This window comes from Cottoperca gobio, chromosome 6 (assembly GCF_900634415.1).
Source record: "Cottoperca gobio chromosome 6, fCotGob3.1, whole genome shotgun sequence".
Lineage (NCBI taxonomy): Eukaryota > Metazoa > Chordata > Actinopteri > Perciformes > Bovichtidae > Cottoperca > Cottoperca gobio.
In genome coordinates, this window is record NC_041360.1 from 6,922,264 (window position 1) to 6,944,002 (window position 21,739).

General features: G+C 39.8%; 3 protein-coding genes across 7 annotated transcripts; 1 reads left to right on the forward strand and 2 right to left on the reverse strand.

Moving 5' to 3' along the window:
- Nucleotides 1–928: 928 nt before the first annotated feature.
- Nucleotides 929–4,813, reverse strand: arl2bp (ADP-ribosylation factor-like 2 binding protein). Of its 4 annotated transcripts, XR_003832389.1 has the most exons (8): nt 4,671–4,809; nt 4,242–4,365; nt 3,807–3,868; nt 3,341–3,447; nt 3,010–3,095; nt 2,647–2,743; nt 1,702–1,933; nt 929–1,599 (listed from the first exon to the last, which is right to left on the reverse strand). XR_003832389.1 is itself a non-coding variant. In XM_029434060.1 (7 exons), the coding sequence occupies exons 1-7, from the start codon at nt 4,762–4,764 to the stop codon at nt 1,835–1,837; spliced, it is 615 nt and encodes a 204-aa protein (XP_029289920.1). In that variant the 5' UTR covers nt 4,765–4,813; the 3' UTR covers nt 929–1,834. The 4 variants fall into 4 exon arrangements, 3 of the variants coding, with proteins under 3 accessions (XP_029289920.1, XP_029289919.1, XP_029289918.1); XM_029434060.1 differs by having other exon boundaries at nt 929–1,933; nt 4,242–4,311; nt 4,671–4,813; XM_029434059.1 differs by having other exon boundaries at nt 929–1,933; nt 4,242–4,335; nt 4,671–4,813.
- A 410-nt stretch (nt 4,814–5,223) lies between these two features.
- Nucleotides 5,224–18,604, reverse strand: rspry1 (ring finger and SPRY domain containing 1). 2 transcript variants are annotated; one of them, XM_029434256.1, is made up of 15 exons: nt 18,442–18,604; nt 17,051–17,670; nt 15,533–15,585; nt 13,709–13,821; nt 12,665–12,791; nt 12,223–12,281; nt 11,567–11,633; nt 10,935–11,066; nt 10,447–10,562; nt 10,093–10,236; nt 9,893–10,004; nt 9,509–9,611; nt 9,153–9,305; nt 7,787–7,891; nt 5,224–7,624 (listed from the first exon to the last, which is right to left on the reverse strand). In XM_029434256.1, exons 2-15 carry the CDS (start codon nt 17,446–17,448, stop codon nt 7,528–7,530), a joined length of 1,779 nt encoding a protein of 592 aa, XP_029290116.1. In that variant the 5' UTR covers nt 17,449–17,670; nt 18,442–18,604; the 3' UTR covers nt 5,224–7,527. The 2 variants fall into 2 exon arrangements, with proteins under 2 accessions (XP_029290116.1, XP_029290115.1); XM_029434255.1 differs by having other exon boundaries at nt 18,178–18,604.
- A 2,179-nt stretch (nt 18,605–20,783) lies between these two features.
- On the forward strand, nt 20,784–21,684 carry anapc13 (anaphase promoting complex subunit 13). Its single transcript, XM_029434150.1, has 2 exons — nt 20,784–21,148; nt 21,341–21,684. Exons 1-2 carry the CDS (start codon nt 21,050–21,052, stop codon nt 21,464–21,466), a joined length of 225 nt encoding a protein of 74 aa, XP_029290010.1. The 5' UTR covers nt 20,784–21,049; the 3' UTR covers nt 21,467–21,684.
- Nucleotides 21,685–21,739: the final 55 nt, after the last annotated feature.

Sequence of the window (21,739 nt, forward strand, 5' to 3'; positions counted from 1 at the left end):
GGTCACCCAACTATGGAAGAAAACTTTAGAATGAACTTCAGAGTAAATGCAGTTATTTGTTCATGTTCTCTTGAAATTTTGATAATAAAATAGCATCGTAAATAAACTGCTTATATAATGAGATCAATTTTGATGACCTCAAAATATCAATATTAGTGTAAACGGCTCTAAAGGTGAGTCCTCCGTCAATCATTGATGTAAAGATTAGATTTGCACCATGAAGTGTAAACTGTGTTTCGTCCCTGTGTGGCTTTGAGAGGAAGACTAGCTCAAACACTCTGCTTACAAGAACTTACTCCAAACTTCACAGCCTGACCTTTGATTTTAAACATGTCTTCCACTGTGTAGTGCTGATGTGCCATCCATCAAGGAGAAGCATGAAGATACATTGAGATTGTTTGTTTAGTATTTCTTGTTTACAGAATGTGTTTGTTGATGGTTAGGCTGGGGAGTAGTGCCGATAAGGTTCCACTGTAGGTCCATGTTGGAACATGTTTGCTCACATTAGGACTCTGCTCTGATGCCCTAATATAGCAATGCAGAAGGTGTGAAGAACGATTATACGCAAAGTATTTGTGTCCTGCAGAAATCCAATTAGATTTTGTCTTCTGGACATCCTGGCTCACATTGAAACTTAAATTCTCCATAGACCAAGCCAAAGCACTGATGACAAATTGAAACATGTACATAGTAAGATTGGCTCTTTTAATCATGTGTGTTGTGGTCTCTGCAGGACATTAATGACTCTTTCAGGATTCAAAAGTGTGTAACATATTTCTTTGATTTATATGAGACAGTGCTCAACTCCTGTTGTATGTGTCTTTATGAAATATGTTGCGTCTTTTTGTACCAATAATTTGAATACTAGTGAAATCATGTGGTGAGTTCTGGGGCTCAAGCGTGCACTTGTTCAAATAAAAGCACATGGTGATTTTAATGTAAGGCTTTTACCAGTTTATTTAAAAATACATTTTTTACAAACAAATAAAACATTAACCAGTGACATAAATGTGTACAATTACAGCTGTCATGTTAGGAGTAGAAAATACTTTTGACATTGTGCTGAAAACTATACTGTAGGTCTTATTTCTAATTGCAGACACCCGCACATGCACAGACACAAAATACAATACAAATCACTTTCACAGGCACAAAACTCAATCCAATGAGATTACAAATTGACAAAATAATTTATAACTTCATAAAACATATATTAATTCTTCTTTTCTTATGAAAAATACCATACCAGGCAAAGAGAGCAGACATTCAATCATATCAAATGGTTTCCCTGCTTACAAGGGAGATTTGCTGATGCCTTTTACACAAGAACCAGTAGGATGACCCGAAAAACACAAATCTAGTACCATGCAGCACAAGAGTATTGGGTCCATTCTCCTCAAACGGGCAGAACTAATGAATGCAAACTCTTCATAAAATGTCACGTAAAAAGAAACTGCAACTTCAGGATTATCCTCCCATCTGCAGATTCCAGTTACACAACTTTAAGTATTTCAAGTAGTCAGTATGTCCAGTGCAGTGGTTGGGGAGCAGAAAGAAGTCCTTCCCATCTTCACTCTCCAACTACTAAGAGCTTCTTGTCTTGAACACACATAAAACACAGAGGAATGCATATGAATTGGCTGTTAGGGGTCATTTGTGCACGGACTGTAGATTTATAGGGAGTGTATCCAAGCAGCTCACCATTAGAGTAGAAAACCAAACAAAAACCTGACCGCAAGCTGACAACTTTCTGAATGCCCGTGGACAACATGAAAACAAACAAACAACAAAAACAAATAGAGGAGGAGGCAATTCAAATGTTTGACTTTGAGTGTCACTGGGATTCAGTGGAGCCGTTGTGTTTGGAGCCTGCAGGGATCAGAGATGTGACCACCAGTTCTCGACTCAGGTCCAGCCCTCGGCCCTCCTTCTCCTAGAAACACACACACACAGCTGCTATTAAAAAAAAAAGGTAAAACATGCAACATTTCCACATTAAAATGTCTAAAAACAACTAGATCTATGTTATATAGTTTGTTGAGTTGTGTACTTACATTATCCCAAATGTTTCCGACAATTTTCAAACCTACAGAAATCTGTCATTTTTCATTTGCTCGTTTGTAATGTGGTTGTGATAAATTTAATTTTAATCCAGTTTTAAGACAAATCTTTAACATCCACTTTTTAGATCTTTGTCATTTTCAACTATACATTTGAACCAAATGAAGGATTTTAGTCATTGGACTTCTGGATCTTAAATTCTTGCTGAGCAAACGGGAGGCAGCCGAACAGTGTCGGAGAAAACCAGATTTTTTTTTTAACGTGAGACCCACGCTGCTTCACGACGTCACTAAACTCCGTCTTTTATTATTGTTTTGATAGAGAGAAAATTGCATATTGTGCTTTTAAAGAAAAGCATTATAAACAGGACCAAAAGTTGTTTTGGAAAAGTTAACTCGCAGAAAACAGTTGATTAAAATCCGCTAGAACGCAGGCTGAGACTGAAAGTAAAAGACACTTGTTTGATTAAAGAATATGGCACCAACTGTTAATATACTTACTAGAAAATAGAAAAAGAGAAAGTGAAGAATTTGAAAATCTCTCGTAAAGATTCTCAATTAAAAATGGGATTAATGTTCAACTCACAGCTCTGTATTCCAGAAACATCTCCTTAAAGGCCATGAAGTCAGTGAAGGTCAGCAGCATGTCAAAGATGTCACCTGGTACCTCCTCTTTGTGTTGCCTGCACGTGGAAGAGTGTCACATGGTGAATCCAATCACATTTGCAATGTACTTGTGTGCCACCTAGTGGTCCGATAACATAAAGGCTAAGAAAATAACATTTCTTAGGCGCAACAGGTGCATCAAAAGAACCACTGTATGAGCGGTCTAATGGCTTTCAATGATACCACACATGTTACCGATTAAATTCAAATGGTTTGGTTGTTGTAAGAGGAAAACAGCCAGAATAAAACAGCCTTAGGGGAGAGTTGTGATGTCACATCTTACATGAGCAGCCCTATGAAAGTGTTCATGTTGAAGGCGGGGATCCTCTCCATCAGCTGCTGCTCCAGGTGTTTCTCCAGCAGGTCAACCTACACAACAGCCATGAGTGTTATTAGGAATTTGGTCTTAGTTTAGCTCCCTGACTACTACAGTCGTTTAGTGAAAAGTCATAATCTTAGCTAGTTAAAATGATATATATGGAGACATAACGGTCGTATTTCTTAAGTGTGTTAGACTTAGACAGGATTATACAAATCAGATAGTCGTATGGTATGTTCCTTGAAGACAAGTGTGGGAGTTACATTAGACCACAGCGAGATGCCCAGTAACTTACATATTCATTGAAGATGGCCGTGTAGCTGAGCTTGTTCTCGTCAGAGTCTTCAAACTCCAGGTAGTGTTTCTCCATGAAGCTCTGCTGAAGTTGCTGGAACTCCTCCTCTAAAAGAAACGTAATGGACATGTATAACTTCACATATCTTTACTATTAACTGCTAAAACACTCAAGATGTGTATTTCTTCAGATGGTTTAGCATAATGGTTTTAAAAACAAAATCTCAGGTTGAAATATGGAAATGTTTTACACTTTTCTGTCATGTATTTTTCACCATACTCCCAGAACACAAAAAATGCCAGACTGACCTGAACTGGTCTCATTCAGGAGAACAAAGCCACTTTTCTCACATACAGTCTTTTTTAACATTTCTACAACATAAGACTATAACAATCACTTCTTACTGTGAGGTTGCCAAAAAGAAATCATGTCACAAATGGTAAGATTGATTCATCACTAATCCTACCCATGATGATGTCCTCTATGCAGCCAACAACACCATCAAAAGCAGCGTCTGCAGCTGAGGAACTGGAGGGAGAAAAACCAGAGATAAAGATCACATCACTTGAAGGTAGACTTGACATGCAGTATATCACAGCTTTGTATTGATTCTGCTTTCTCTAGCTGTAGATTAGTCTAAAAAATGAGAACTTGAGACTTGACTGTTGTGACACCAGCTCCTCCTGAACCTTGAAAGTAAATGCTCAAGTCTTGACCTTGTAGTCCCATAAGAATAATACAAATCTAAAGACAGGGACAGACGATCCTTCCATGACCACACAGCTTGAACATTTTATTATTTGGTTTTTGCATTTGGTCTCACATAGCAAACACTAATATTTACCCTGTCAATTACACAGCTCTAAATGGAAAACATTGTCAAAGGATTCTGGAAACCCACCTGGAAATAGCAAAGTTTTCTTCTTCCATGTCAACCATTTCCACGATGTTGTCTCCACAGCGTCGGACATCTGGAGAATGAGGGGAGGCAACATCTGAATACCCATGATGTGGTGAAATCAAAGCTGTTAGCGGTAACAAACAGCTAGGTTAACTGCAAGGTTTTACAGCGAACGCAATATTTCGTTTAACTACAAAGCTGCCAGTGAGGCCAACTAGTTTTGGTCGTTACTGAAGGATAACGTTAGTTAACGTAGGACGCAAGTTAAGCTAAAGGTTAGCTAACGTTAGCTAAACACATGTAGTTAACCTTAAATAAATACGAACTGTCAGTTTGTTAGCTATATTTCGTATTTTCCGAACTAAAAGTATTACTTTCCACCTCCCTCGAGCTGCATTGGTGTAAGTTAAATTAGTGTAATGTACTTACTTCGTTCCTGGATGTCCATGTTGTTAAAATAAATCGTTACGTGTATGATAACTAGCGAACGTAATGTTGTTACCAAGGAAACGGCGGCCAACATATGTGCGCAACTGAGTCCCGTCCGGTAGAACAAAATGTGTGCACGATGGTTCCTACCTGAAAGCATATCGGTGAGATTGTAGATATGAGACTTTATGGCCCCTTAATTCATTATTTACGGACATTAGAGGCAATGCTCGATTCTGGAATGAAATTTCATTCAAATTGAAGTAAATAATCTAATTATTGTCAGATCTTTCCTGTCATTCTTGACTAACTGTTTAAGTATTGGTATCTATCTTGGTTGTGATAAACTGTTATTTTAACAATAATGTCTGTATAAATAAATGTGTATATATAATGTATGTATATTCTTTATACACATTGTTTATGAACACATTGCATGTGCTGGTGTTCAAACAACTGGATAGCCAGTGTTAAAGAAGCAACATCTTTCCACTCCTGTTTTTGAAAGAAAAGATTTGCGATCAAGAAACACGACTCAGTCAAACAAACAAAATCACATGAACATACATTTATTACAAATAACAATCCAGGAAACAACAATTTTTCAGTCACATCTTTGGGAACTCTGGGGCAAAATTCCATTTTAGATGTTTTAAATACAACCCACAACTTATTCTATACAATCCTGAACTTCATCTCCAACCGTAGAGACAACGTTTAATTTCTCTCACCTGCATGTACAGTATAAGGTGCTCCAGGAAATACAAGATAGCAAACAGTGACCAGACCAGTCTTTTGACCTACTGAGAGATGCAGGTTACCCTTTAGAAATCATTCCAGTATAGTCTGAATGATTTAAAAGATTGTGTTCATGCTATTTGGTGGAGAAGTAACTCTTTCATAAACAATTTGACCAAAATAAATCCTAAATTATTCAGTATGATAATTTGAAGTGTCATTGAGTTTTGTAATTGTACAAATAGTTTTTCTTGAAACACAATCTCTCATATTTCATCACCCGTTTCCAAAATACAAATGTCATTCAGTCAACCCAGAGATTCTTCAAGTAAAAGATGGACAGAAAGAAAACATGAGGTTTATGAAGACAGGGACAAAGATGGAGAAATGGCTAAACGAGAGCAGAGATGTGCCATGTTATATAAAGCACAAAGAGGGCAACCACATTTGACTCAGTCTGATAGATATATTGGACGACACGCTTCCAAAAGATTTACTCTTTATGCTGTGATTGGTAACAACATAAATAAAATAAAACATTCTGTACTGAAGCCCACACTCTTTAGGTAACGTCACTGCGTTGTGTGTACTTTCTTTGCTAATTCACATCAAGTATTTCACTGCCAAATCAGACCCAGAATGACAACATCTTAAGAATGACCCTGGGATATTTAGTAAACTGATATTGAGGAAAAACGATTCACTTAAACATTTCACATTTGTTTTAAACAATTTACTGATCCGCTAATACAACACTGTCAAGTTTCTACATCAGCGTTCACCATCATTTATAATACAAAATTAAATCGCATTCTGATGATTGAAAAAAGTCGCCTTAATGCAGACGCACGTTTGTCATTACAAACAAATTAAGACATATTTACTTATGCTGCCCCTCAACTGAGCCTGACTCAGGGTGAAGCTGCATTACAAGTCATTGCCAAATTGTTAGCATCAATCAAGCAATTCCAAATGTAATTGTATATTTCTCTCTCACTGGGTCCTTAAACATAAGCACTTATAATTGGGAGAGAAAACCGATGGATTTCAATGAAAGATTAACTCTCTATAAATTCCAGACTTTGTGTATTTATTTGTTGTGGTTGTCACAGACATGACAAAGACGGAGGAAATAACATCTGAGCAAAGACAATAAAGCACAAAAAGCAGCAGGGTCAGCCGTGCTTAAAATGACTTCCAATACAGATTCAAGTAGTTTTTTCTACTCGTTTTAAGACAATAATTTTGTCATCAACGTACTCTGATCCAACACAGGATTTAGTTTTACATTGTAAACTGAACCAGAAAACTCTTGGAATAATTCGGCAACTTTAAAGCTTTATGACACCAAGAGCAATATCTGATATTTTAACCAATGAGGTCTTTTTTCAAACTCTACCAGTGGGCGATCAATCAGTACGGACAGTGAAGCTGACCGAAGGATAGGTGTTGGTATAACCTTGAGAATAAAAATGCTACCTCGAGAACACCATCATTCGCATATCTATACCCAAAAACATGAAAGTGAGACTATCTCAAATGTATCTGTACCTTGGGTTTAATAGTGAACTACAGGCTGTACTCTTTTCTGCCACCCAGCCCTTTCAGATCTGCAGACGTGTGCATGACGATGATGGGATTAAATAGTAGTAGCCTCTGGGCTGAAAGCGCAGTGGGATCCTCATATCATAGAAAGGATGTCTAATAACTCTAGGCAGGGGCTTGCAGATAAGAGGTTGGTTCCGTCTTTAATCTCGTTAAATTGTTTCTGCTCCTCCCTTCTGCTCTTTGTCTGAAACACACACTGTTGGTAGAAAGTTGACGATTCCTTTCCCAGCTTCTGCAGCGAGTTGTCAGAAGGATACAAAAGAGGTGAAGTAGGTACATGAGAGAAAGCTCCTGGTGACCCAGCTGTGGTACATTTCCCCTCCTCTCATCTCCTCTTTTTCTTCTCTCCGTCCCTCCATCGTCGCTTACTCCGACCAGAAGTCACAGTTGTGGTATCATCACAACATTGTGGCGGCGCCGATCCAGCCCTGCTGGGTGAGAGGGGATCAGAGGAGGAGGAGGCTGTAGGGCTTGTGCGTCCCTCCTTATTGGAGAAGGGGCAGGAGGTTTGTCAGGAGACATGTGCAATGAGTCTGACGCGGGTCTGGATGTCCTGCCGGCACAGGGGGCACGTCTCTAACTGTAAGGCACACTCCATACACATACCACTGAGGAAGATGAGGGGGGGCATGAAGGAAGATTTTATTATCCATCCATAGAAAACGCACAACAGAAGAAAATCTCTCTTTGCTCACAAAGATTTAAGATTGATTGATTTAAACAGTTTGAAAATGTATAGCACGGTTTGTTCACACCAGATGCACACATACCCATGTCCACAGGGCCGCAGCTCCGTGTCAGCCATGACGTCACAACACAGCGTGCAGCAGTTGTCTCGGATGCTAACCTGCTTTAGTAAGGCTAGACGCCGGTGTCTGGGAAACACGCACATATAAACAAATAAGCACACACAAGCAGATTAAAGCTGTATTCTTCTCTGTATAGTGATGACAACTTGGCACTTCAAATCGACATGAAGATACAGATGTGGGTTGGCTAGCCATTTAATTCCTTATTATTTTGTTACCCATGCCACTGTTCACCTAGTGTGCCCTAATTGTATCCTCAAGATGAAGCTTAAAACTTGAATATATATATAAGTACAACAGCTTGATCCAATAAAAACTACACTGCAATAATGCCTTTCTAACGCTGTATTCACATGAGACGCATAACCAGGGGACCTCATGTGATTTGGAATCCCCCCCCCACACACACACGTGTAAAGGGATTACGAGATACTCAAATTCTGTATTTTACTTGAATTTACTGACGTTATCCCCGAGGGTATGATGTCAAAGCCCTGCGCAACACCCCCTTTAAAAATACAGATGTATTATACTATATGATATTCAAACTATTATTATGCAATGACTTCTGTGTTTGGCAAAATATGGAAATGATATGGTAAGTAACTTGCGGTGAAACTATTCATTTGGCGCACTGGATCACAGACTACTTCCGGGTTTATTACAAATCCCTGAAGGTCAGCAGGTGATGCTAGTCCTGAGCGAATACTAGCCTTAATGTCCTTTTTTTAGTGACAGTGTGTCAGAGAAGTCTTGATTCAGCTAATGTCCCAGGTTGTGTGTTGCTACAGAGTTAAATCAACTAAATTGATCACTTTAAGCTTCACAAAGTATGTTATTTATTACAGGCTGGTAGACCCTTAAAATGACATTTTGTCTCATCACACTCGGGTATAATAGTTTATATTAATATGTGCATTTCATTTAAGTGTTCCACTGTGTATCCTGGATACTAGGTCACCGTTACGATCGACTGAATACCCCAATAGTCATAACTAAGTGCCTGCTATAAGATAGGTCTGTTGCATTATCTCTGTTCATATCACTACATCTAAATACTGGTAATAAACTAGGAAACTCCTTAACTAGTAATTACATTTACAGCCAACAAATTATTGAGTGATGAAAATTATCTATGAACACTGGAGTCATGTTTGCATCATGTCATCCCTACGTGTTGGACGCTGTGTGCAAACAAATGAGTCACTAGTCGAAGGACAGTAGGGTAAGGCAACAGATTGCATATTGTCTTTCCAAATTCTCAGAGTGTAGTCTATTTTCAGACACTGCCTTTGAAACCCCTTTAAGGACGAGCTTTATTTTTTACCTGGGCAGGATGATCTTTTCACTGGGCAGCAGTGAAGCAAAATCATTGAAGGTGCTGAACTTGACAGAGGGTGGGTGACGGAAAGGCTTGGCCCCAAAGTTAAACTCGCACTGCTGGTATGACATAAAGCTGGCTGCCGCAAAGAAACCGGACCTGACAGAGACAGAGGTGAAGAAGAGATCAGGGTTAATTTAAGAAAGGGACAGAAGAGGAACATACACAGGAAAGAAGGAGGAAAAAGAAAGGACAGAAAGAAAGGAAAGAAGTGATAAAGCATTAAAACAAAAGTCACAGAAACAAAAACCATAGAAAGAATGACAGTTATTAAGGAGGTGATTGTTTGTGTGTGGACCTACGTGGCCGAGGAGAAGACCTGTTTCTCTGGCGGCAGCTGGTGTCCGTTCAGATAGAAGATCATCTGCTTCTTGCTGAGGTCCAACAGGAAGCCAATGGCATCTCCTAAACAGGCCACACGCAAAAGCATTAAGTCTTGGCACGCTAACTAAGGTAACTTAGAGACTGAATGCTGGCGGCTACAGCAGCAAGTGGGTGTTAAAAATCACAAAACACCCCAGAGACACTAAGAACAATAAAGCAATTTCTAAACAAAGGAGTCCGACATTTAAAGCGTGGTGTCCCCTCTGTTCTGCTGTTCAGACTGACAATGAACTTTCTTTGTAGTGTATGGTGGAGAAATACAAAAAGAATGATAGTCCTCAGACTGTGTGTGTAATGCTTACCCTCCTTCCAGCAGGGGTGAGAGTGAGGTTTACTGCGAGCGTTGTACCAGATCAGCTGCCTGCAGCCATCATACGCACATGAATATTCATCGTCTCCTATCCCGTAACCCTCCTGTAACACACGCACACATACAAAACGTTAAATTGTGTGACTGCAGAATGTGGAAAAGCTGAAGAGTGCAGACACTGAAGACAAGTACATGGTTGAGGAACTTGCTGTCCTTGGTGGCCCATCCGATTTGCATCACGCCCGATGTAACGACCGTCACCTCGTAGTACCAAATGCCTGAATCCACGCAGAATGTGCAACGCACGCTCTCAAAGGACGAGGCGTCACATCGGGCCTAAAGGGTAGTGAAGAGAAAACATGTTTGGTCTTTCATGTTGTTTAGCGCACACACACACACACACACACACACACACACACACACACACACACACACACACACACACACACCACACACACACACACACACACACACACACACACACACACACACACACACACACACACACACACACACACACACACACACACACACACACACACACACCTCTAGTCCAGTAGGGGAGATCTTGAGGTACTCGCTGACATCATTGCTGTTGAGCATGGCGTTGATATTGGCGAGGTTGACCTTCTCGTAGGTGAACTGACGACCATCCTTTAGGACTGGACGGAGGACGACAGAGGAAACCTCATCACATTTATTTTATTCAGGGACCCACACAAATACTTAATTGTGTAGAATGTGATTCCAAACCAGTGTTCATTTTGTTAAAGAAAACTATGACGAAATATGTTTGTCAACAATCTTTTTCTCCTCGACTAAGACGAGACAGTGAGGAGACGGCCCCGCCATCATTAACCACCAACTATGATAATATCAAACTGCAATATTGTTGACTAAAATGCCCACACTTTAAGTCAGCTAAAACTTACAGCTAAAAAAACCTGATGACGTTGACTAAATATGAAAAAGAAACTAACAAGGACATTTGACTGAAAACAAACATACACAGTTGAAAGCTTGGGGCTACTCACACAAGTTGTCGAGGCTCCACTGAGAGCAGAATCCGACCTGCCTCTTCAGGTAGTCAGGCTGCTCTGCCCACGACTCCAGGACAGCGAGTCGATTGCTGATACAAGACTCAGACACTGTCAGTTTGTTCTCACCTGGAGGGAAGAAAATGCACAAGGCAGGCACGTTAAAACAGTCCAACAACTCTCAAAATAAATCTGTGTCAGAGAAGAAAGTGACTTTTGTGAAATATGTCTTTAAAAACCTAAGTAGGATGAGGATGTTAGGATGTTAGGATGTTAGGATAAGTGCAAAGGCCAGTTAAAACATGAACAACAAGTGATTGTAAAAAAGTTGATTCAGGTAGTTTTTTCTAAATAAACAGAAGAAGCTGTTGAAGAACAGCAAATCTGTGTCTCTACCTCACAGCAGAACATTTTATATGCAAAAGCAAACAAACCACCAACAGGGAAGTAGTAGAAAGCAGAAGTTGAGACACTGGACATGCCTGTTGTCATACCCTCTTTGCTCATTCCTTTGAAAAGGTCACTTTATGTCTCATCTTGGTAATCTTTAGTAAGGAAGTCACTAGTTTGCACCAGTCTCATCATTAATGTTTAATATGCGCTGGCCTTAAAACACTGAGTGAACCTACTGGTCTGGGAGAACTTCTCCAAAGCGATGAGAGCAAACAGCATGACAGTCGGGTGGGCCTCAGAGCTCTGGAAGGAGATTTGCAGAAAATGATCATTAGGTTGTGCTCTTTTTTACAGTATTATTTTGCCTCATTGGAAAATAATTATAAAAATGTTTAATTGTATTATGTGTATTATCATAAAACATAATTAATAATAATATATAACATATACATTTTACTTTCCGATTGCCTGCCAGTCAAAACATCATTCATTACATCATAAACTGTCAGTTTAGCTATCTTGCCTAGTAGCAACTACCGAGCACTAACTCACAAAAATAGACACTTTGTTGAAAAGGAAAACTCTGACAAGACAGACAGACAGAACAGACAGACAGACAGACAGAACAGACAGAACAGACAGACAGACAGAACAGACAGAACAGACAGACAGACAGACCAGACAGACAGACAGACAGACAGACAACCTATGAAACATTGTGAATACAAAGCTTTCCAGATTCACTTTGCCTTTGTAAATTAGCCTTCTAGGCAGATCACATGCTCTTGTATTGGGACACTAAAAACAAACAGACGTCCACTGGTACTGGTAACACTAGCAAGACCACTGCACTACCGTCTAAAACGCACAGAAAGAGAGTGTGTTTGCTTACCAGGCTCTCTAGAAGGTACTCAAGGGTTCCAGGGCTCAACAATCCAATACTAGCCGGACCTAAAGAAAAACATTTTAAGTAAAGAAATTGTGTCGATAGGTCAAAATCAAGAGGGGTTTTTTTTCTTCTTCTGACTTGAGTTGAGAGGAGCTGCTTCTTGATTCCAACAATATTGTTTATTCAATATACCACCCTCTGATTAAGTAGCAAAAACTGTGAAATTACCTCCCAAAACAATCCTAGCCCTTTAATATATAGTACTAGGAATTTAGCTAAAGTTAATATAAAATCCCTGCAAGTTGATTAACACACAGACCTTGGATTCAGTTGTTTCGCAATCAGCTTGAATGTCTACAAGTTCATACTGAGCGAGCCAATGAAAGCAGTTCAGAGCAATGCAATTGACTCAAGGATTAAAAATATCACTTGTGTAAACGTGTACCAGCCAGTTTCTCTGCCAGGCATCCGAGGACAGCTGTTGTGTTTCTGTGTTTAGCAGGGATTAGAGCGTCCTGTCGTGCTACAGCCGAACTCAGACTCAACATGTCGGACAGTTTCTGGAGAGCATCCTGTAGAGAGGAGATGGATCAGTTACTCTAATGAAAGTCACATACACAGTTTCTAGGATGGAAAAATCAATGTTCCTAAATCCATACATCAGTGTTTCCCCCACCATTGTCATTACCAAAGCCCCGCCTGATATTCAAGGTGGTTTTTTTTACTCAAAAAAAAAACCCGCGTTCACATTCTCTCCTTCGCTCCGTTTTACGAAGGGCGGGGCTTCGCACCTGACGTACACACACATGTGCACACACACAGAGCGGAAGAAAGGAGAGAGGAGAGCTAAAGAGAAACCGCACGGAGAAAACTAAAGAGAAACCGTGCCACGCACATCACAGCTTTATATTTTATATTTTTAAAACATGCAAAATGTGTTTTGTTAGGTAGAGCATATTGCTGTTGAATACTGGAGAGAGTACAGAGTTCATACTGTTCAGAGTGTCAATGTATGTCCTTTGTCCTCAGATTACTTTGGAACGGGAGGCAGGGGGTCCTAAACACATATTATTTGTCCAAAGGGAAAAAAGGAGGTGGTGTGGGAGAGGGGGGGTGGAAAGCAGAGGCCAAATGAAAACAATACATGTGATGGAAGTTAAAAGCCAGTTCCTTGAGGTGTAAAAAAATATATCATGTGACCACAGCAATGCTATAATCATAGGGGGCATAGTTTCTAGCTACATCCCCGTGTGCATACACACAATAACCAATGACAGAAGAAGTCATAGGAACGAGGAAGACAAAGATCGTTTTCCTGATTAGAGCTACAGTTCTGATATTACAGTTTCTGGCTATGATAAATGATGTACTTTTGGCGGTTTCAAAGAAAACATGCCTTTCAAACACACTGGCGGGTTGTGGTGTTCAGAGGGTTAAAGTTATTACCCATTATGACTCTCTCTGTCATACAAAGGCATAAGCCACTAACCTTGGTGGGCAGGGGACACTCATCCAACAGAAGGGTTATCACTGCAGGGCCAAGCGGATCGTCCAATGGGATCACTCGAATCAGAGACTGGACAACCTCCAGCCAGCCATCATCTGAGGGAGAAGAGAGGAATTGAGATTGAATGCATCTGGACCAAGGAGGAGAAACTTCTGACTGGCCAGTGTGTTCTTTCATTAGAATAACACACACTACATGCAAAAACACAGGAATAGCAATTATTATTCCCGATCAAACCAGAACACTCAAAGATAATTGTGCTGAAATCACTTTGTGAGACAGGCAAGCCCCATTATGAGTATCAGATGCACCATTAATACTATAACATCCATTTCCTGTCCATTAGATGATGCAGTAAGAAATTCTCTCTCTCTACAACACTATCACTTATGAAAGCCCCGGCGAACTGGCTGATGAATAATGTAACATCATGGCACATGTCAAACAGAAAGTGACTGGCTGGCCGACTGACTTGCTGCTTGGCTGCCTTCAGGGTTCAGTATCTGCAAGCCAATACCAAACTTGGCTGTTGTCAAAGCACACAACACCACGCCATGTGAGCATCAAACACGATATGTGCAAACTCGAGAATTCAAAGGCTAGCAAATAAGCATACACACAAAACACACACAGCATGAGAGCATCACAGAAACATGAAGGCACGCACACAACAAACCAAACACAAACTGAAGTTCCAAATAGATACAAACCCGAATAGATCCGTCAGTCAAACTATCAAGAGAGCAACTCGACAACATTTACATGCACACTAAAGTTTCACTATTATTCTGAATATGATACGGGTCATATAAACAGCATATTCCGTTTGGATGTTCTGAATTCTGAATCTAGCATTTCCATATTGATACATGTGGAATATGTTGATATGATTCAGCTTGAGGAGCATTCTTTGGATATGTATACAGCATATTTGGAATATGCATCTCAATTGGGGTTTACGGCAGTTTTTGATACATAGCGTCTTGCCTGTCTGATGCTGTTCAACAACACAAGTTTTGCAAAAATTTGCAAAGGGGCGACAACAAGAGCACACCACGGGATCAGCACGACTGCAGTTGGAGAAGGAGAAGTTGGAGAAGTGCTGAGACAGCAACATTCCTGCAGGATTGTAAGCAGCAGACAGGTGGTGTTGCCCCTTCAGTTAAAGCTTCTCCAGTTTTACATAAATGGCCTCTTTTACACCATATTCAAACCCACCCATCTTCTTTGTGTAGGATTTGTACATGTTGGTTCTCAAAACAGTGTTTCTTCTCAACTCACACCAAACATGCTTACTGCTAGGCCTGCTTTTCAACAACACGTTTCAATTAGTGAAATATGTTCACGTAGTGGACAGAGTGGTTTGAAAGAGGTGTCAAGGAGGCTAAATAGGACAAACCACCACTGAACAGAGGAAGAGGAGTGCGGCTGTCCGCTGCTTACAAAGCTGCTGTAATATCACTGCCTCAGCAGTTCTCAGAAACAACCCACCAGCTCAGCCCGAGGGGGAGGGGGCAGCACATTTGGAAGGGACATGTTTAAATTCCTGGGACTCCTTACTAGTCAGTAGATACTCAGGATAAGGTTTTGTCGGCTGAGACAACTTCCTCAAATGACCTTTTCTGACTAGAGCTAATGTTTCTACCTTTTCCTAAGTTATAACCTCTGATCCTCATTTCAAACACAAGAAAACTGCTTTTGCATCACATTACGTCACATAACATCACTTAGCTTGGTTTATTCTGCACCAAATTTTAACTGGACAAAGTGCTGTTTCTGCCCAGTGTGTTGTCATTGTTTCCTTACCTGTCTCTGCCATCTCGTGCAAAGTGATCATGGAGTAAGGGGGCTCTTGGTCACTGAAAAACAAAAGTTTGGACATTATGTGAAAATAGCCTGTTTCCCACATCCTTTTCATTTTACCTAAATGCTTCTCATCACAAACTCTGCTCTCAGGATGATCAATTAAACAGAATTCTATCAAAATAGTTTTCAAATCAGGAGGCACAATATTTGTAAAAGGCGAAATGTGTGACAAAATCCCATTTTATTCAGAGATGTCCTGGCCTACACATCATATTCTACAAACTTAGGAAAACCTCTTTGTTTGGTACAGACCCACGCAATAAATCCCAAATGTCATGTCAAAGTAATGTTATCCCATGGATAGGTTAAGGCAAGCGTTAATGATTTAGTTCAGTGGATGTTGTTTTTGATGACATTACTGTTACTTGACATGGCAGAAGACTGTTTTCATTTTTACAGCTTGATGCTCAGACTGCTAAAGTAACTTTGTTATACTGTAACTTAATTTTCTTTCATTTATAAGCCATACGCCATAAGCCAAGAAGCAGTTCTTGGAAATGTACATGCATGTATCACACAGGCTACACAATATTCAACAGACAATTATTAAAACTGCAATATCTATCAGTATTCAAATAAAGTGATCTTGCAGTTACATTTTAGTATCTTGACACACAGATGTCGTTTAAAATAAAGATTAGTCCTGATATAAGATCAGTTCCACTTATTCTATTTTGTTGGTTCAGGTGAAAAAAGTCAGATATTGTACGTAACTTTGTCAGTTTGGTCCAAGATGATTTTTTTGGTTAAAGTTGTAGCCATTTCTAAGTTTCAGGCAGGCTGAAAAAGTTTATAAATAATATAATGTCGTTGTACGCAGCTATAAGGACATTTTAAGTGTTTATTAAAGTACAGTATTTGTCAACTATTATAACTTCCCCTATGAAGACATATTTATGTATTATTACAACTGTGTTTGGTTATATTGTAATAAAAGACAGGACTTAGTCACCTCAAAGGCAACGGTGTATCCACTACTCCTTTAAAAAGTTATGTATGCAATGTTTGTGTGTTTGTGACAACAAAAAACCTCATGCGATGTTTCTGCTGTAAGACATCAACTCCTATGATTTTTCTAGTGGGCACGAGTTTGACTGAGCTTGAGCTTCATGGGTAGCTTCTGTGGAGTGGGTGATCATAGTATTTGACCCTCACTACTCTAGTTGACAAAAATAAACCCCTCATGTTAATATATATATTTTTATGAAAACAAAGTTTGTCAAGAAGATCCAATAGTACTATGTACACCTTGATTTCTTTTCAGTGGCACTGTTGCTGCTTCACGTGTAATTACCACTACTTTAAGTACTAAAGTATTCTACACTTAAATGACATTGGTAGTTCTTTTGGTTGGCTGAACTCAACGGACACCATCAAAACTATAGAAAACTCATTTTAAAACCATACAGACCGCTGAGTCTTCATCTTTATCAATATCATTACTATTATTAGACTTACTTGTCTACCAGTGTCCTGATGACAGCCAATGTGTCCAGCACCAGGCCATCCACGTTCTGCTTCTTCCGTCTCGGCTCATGGGGACCTCTGCCTCGGCGCGGTGGCCTGACCGGGTCCCTGGGTCTACTGCTCCGCACCTCTCCAGCATCAACGCCTACGCCTGTACCGTGATCCACCCGCCTAGCCTGTCCTCGGGTTGCCCTCGACGTCCCATGGTGATGATCCTCCAAGTCACTATCCTCCCGGCATACGCAGCTATTACCCATGGTTCCAGTGCCGTAGACCACACTGGCAAGGGTCTCCCTGAATGGAGTAAGGGAGTTTGAGGAGGAAAGGAAGAGCAGAACCCTTGCGAGGCTCCTGCAAGCACAAAAAGTGATCCAGGTGGCTACTATCATATCATTTGGAGAGCTTGGTTTTGGGATATTCTTGTCCCAGAGGGCTGGGTGGGGTCAGCGTGAACCTATCATACTGTTGCCAAGCAGAGATGTGGGATTGGTTTGGGAGTAATAATGGAGGGTAAATGGGCCGGGAGGGGTCAGGTGATGGAAAGAAAAAAAGTTCTGAACATCATATACAGCCCAAGGCTCGGGTCCAGTTCTCATCCAGGGCTGGCATAGCTGTGGAAGCAACACAAACAAAATAGAATAGAAAAGGTGAAATGTTGCCCACAAGTTAGTCAGAGCAGTTTATTTAACTGTTTAATAGCTGATAATGTTCTGCCTGCAGCAAAGCTTAAAATTAGCTGCGGTTACACACGCATGAGATGAATGTCAAGCCTGACAGATATAAACTTGTAATACTACAAACAAAATCAACATTGGCCATTTTTCTGTTTATCTCTCAAGCATAGGTACTTTACGATGTCTAGCTGTTTTAATCTATAGCTGTGCTGTCTAAATCGACATCCACAGTATATCAACAATTAGATCGTTTTGTACTAAATTACTGAGAGGTTTTAGTATTAATGACAAACAAGAGATTTTCAGTTAGCTGGCTAGCAAGCTAGCCACGTACTAAGCAGGCATTGTAACATTAGCAGTTCCAAATAAAATCCAAGTCTCTCAAACTCGCACTTATCATTTCATTTGTAAACTACACTGGTCAATTAGAACCAAAATACTTACGTCGTTACCACTGGAAAAACTGCAGCATTTACACTTAGTCGAGCCAGACCAAAGTAAAGTTAGTTAACAAAACAGACAGCTAACTAGCTAACTGTGTTGTAGCTAACCAGCTAGCTGTTAGCCCGGTTAGCTGGACTCTCCACTGATCCTACTGTCAAACTACACAAGCAAGCTAACGTGAGTAGCATTGAGCTACACGCGGTACTTAAAAGCTGGTGAAGCACAGGGGCACATAAACATTCACGTCTATATTTCTCAACACACCTTTGCTGAACCCTATAAACAGCACATTCACACGACGGCCAGCTAACACCTTCGTAGACATTTAAACGTCGCTACACCGCTAGCTGTTAGCTAAGTTCCGTAGCATTGGACATCATCAGCTGTGGCTGCGGAGGCGCGGCTGGCCGGGGAGGGAGGAGGGTTTCTGTGGAACACAACGTCAACATACAGTAAAGACCGCAGTTTCCCCTTTTTGTAAAATAGAATCTTAATTCCTCTATTTCTTTCATTATTCATGAGGTATTACGAAGCCCACTAAAAAAAGTGTTGTCGTTTTTTGTGTATTTTGCACCATATTGTTATGACGGAAAAAGATGTCGAGAAGCAAGAATAAAAAGCAACAAGTTATAACAATAAAATGACATCAGATGAAAATACACAAAGCAAAGTTGCCTAAAGTAGTTACATTGGACTACAATACCAACACGAACATTTTTTTAAGAAGTGTGTTACTACAATTGTTAAATATAGGAAAAGAAAAAAATTGAAATTAGGCGGAAGCACGTGAATGCCTCGGCAAACAGATACTCCGTAGCCAAACTTACCCAGTGTACCTGAACGCAATCATCAGAAATCACAAGATTGAAACAATACAAAAAACTCATTAGCCTTTTTAATAGATACATCAATACATGGTGTCATAATTTGCATTATTTGAATCTATACTGTTTAAGAACCATATTGAACCCACATTGATGTGCTAGAATAATGCAATACAAAATAACGTGATATTATCTTGAAGTAGGGATTGTTTTTTCTAAACTACTTAAGAGGCTATTTAATGGGAGAACCAAGCAATTATATTTTTCAGGTGAATATGTGCTGTGCCACTGAATGGTTAAAAAAAAAATATCAGCTTATTGGTCGTCAAAAAGATGACATTTATTAACACAAATTAATGTAACGTTAATATGACAGAAGAAGAACTGAGTAAATTAAAGCATCCACAATGCGCAGTGTAACACATATTTAAAATGTACGGTAATGGAATAAACACTGAATTCACTAATATCATCTGTATAAGAAGTGGCTGATGTCTGAAATAAATAATTTCATAACCTGACCTGTGATAATGCTGTAATAAAAGGGTCTAAAAACCCATTAAAAAAAGAAGAGGATCGTTGCGTGAATACATTGCATAGGAATATTTCTTTATTTACACTTCGAGTGGTCAATTCTAATCTAAAACTTCTCATAGGCTTCTCAATATACCACAGAATTAACGGTCATCCATGCATTTAGATGGTGTTTTGTAAATTGGGGCAGTCACACACCCTGCTCCGCTCTATGGCAGTATTGAAGGAGTTGTCACGATACATCCCACTCTTGCCCAGGTCTTCAGAGAATTTTTGTGATTTAGGGTGGAAAGTACATGGTGAGGTTTCCAAGGTTGGAGAGTGAAGACCATAGCCACTGGAAGTAGTCCTGTACAATGGATTCTGGGGCTTTGTCCACAGTGCTGGCTGTACATATTTAGCTGCTGCAGTCATCATGCAGGAGAAAACTGGGTTTCCAGGGTTGGCACAGATTGTTGTATTTTCTACCTGCTGTTCTTTAGAGGCTGACATCATTGCAGTGTCTATAAAAAGAAACTGATATCAGGATGCACAAACCTCAGCTTAAGTACACGATTACGCAAAACCAAGCTCATTTTAGTTGTCTACAGTAAAACTGGCTGATGGAGGCTCTTTCTCTTAAAATAGTAATTCTCTTAAAATAGCCTACATGTTTGATGACAATGAAAAAAATGAGGCATATAAGGATTTGATGAGTCTTTAACATTGTACAAGTCATTTACAAAAACTAAATTTACAAGCACAGAGCTATCTTTTTCAAAAGTAGGCCCATATAAACGACACGACAGGGATATTTCTCCTGGTAAAACTGATGGCAAGTTTAGATGCTAAAGTAACGTCCGCCAACTAAGCCGATTGTTACATGTAGTAGCATCAACAACAAATATACTCCCTGAATAAAACGCTGCATTGTTATCAAATAAATATAGTTACCTTCAATTGCAGTAAACCGACACAACGATTTGTCTTTATCTGGTTGTGTTGGTTACCATGGAAACCACAAAACATTAAGTGAGATGGCCGACCGTTGGAAACTGTAGTCTTTTTATATAGAGTAGTCTTCATAATATGTTTTACTTTCATGGAGCCTTTTTACAACGGTTATAACCCACATTAATGTTATTGTTCTTGTAATTATTATTGTGAGTATAATTACCTATTGACTGTGACTGAATCGGATTTTCAACACATACTTAAATTGTGTAGCTTCAGTATTTTCCTATTTTTTTCAGCACTTGAAGGCATCGTAGGGTTACATCATCACCAAGCGCCAGCTGTTTACGTACAATGGTGCTTTGCTCGAGTCTCAAGCCCATTCCCTTTATAAATCCATGCTCAAATCATGCTAAAAACTAGAAACTGAAACCACCTATTGTTCACAGACTTTGATAAACCGTTATTGTTGTTGTGGTGGACTTTGATTAGGTATCTCCACCTTCTGCCACAGTGTGTTTAGTGTTGCAGTTAGCTTGAGGCTAACTAATTACCTAACGAACCAGAGCCCTGCTCGGAGGATGGACAGTGAAATCCAACGCGATGGGAGAGTCCTGGATCTCACTGATGATGCCTGGAGGGAAGACAGACTGCCGTATGAAGATGTCACTATCCCTCTGGTGAATGCTTTATTATTTATTATTGCTAGCATCAGCAACAGCCTTTTATAGAGTTTGTTAACAGTCCAGTTTACAATCTTTTGCTTCCCTCAAATATTCCAATTTTGTGTTGACACCATCATACTGTTGATAAAGTATAGAGTGAACTGCTCCTCTTGTTCATGGCATCTTGTCTCCCCTGTTCTCTGTCAGAGTGAATTGCCTGAGGCTGAGCAGGACAACGGAGGCTCCACAGAGTCTGTGAAAGAACAAGAGATGAAGTGGACAGACCTCGCCCTGCAGAGCCTGCACGAAAACACACCGAGCACTGGAAGCTGAAAGAGACAGACATGCACATGGACACTGGATTCAGACACATGTAATTTACCACCGTTTTAGCATTTTATTGTGTCCTTTGAAGCATTTGGAGCATGTTCCAACTAAGTAGAAATGAGGAAAAAAAATATTTTTGCAATGTTATTGTAGTCTTTAGAAATATGAAAATAAAATAACAACTTTGTAATAACATAAATGGAAAATAATCTCATCCAATTGTTCTGCCTCTGTCTTTCGCTGCCTTTTTATTTTGTCTTGAATCCTGTGATTGAGGAG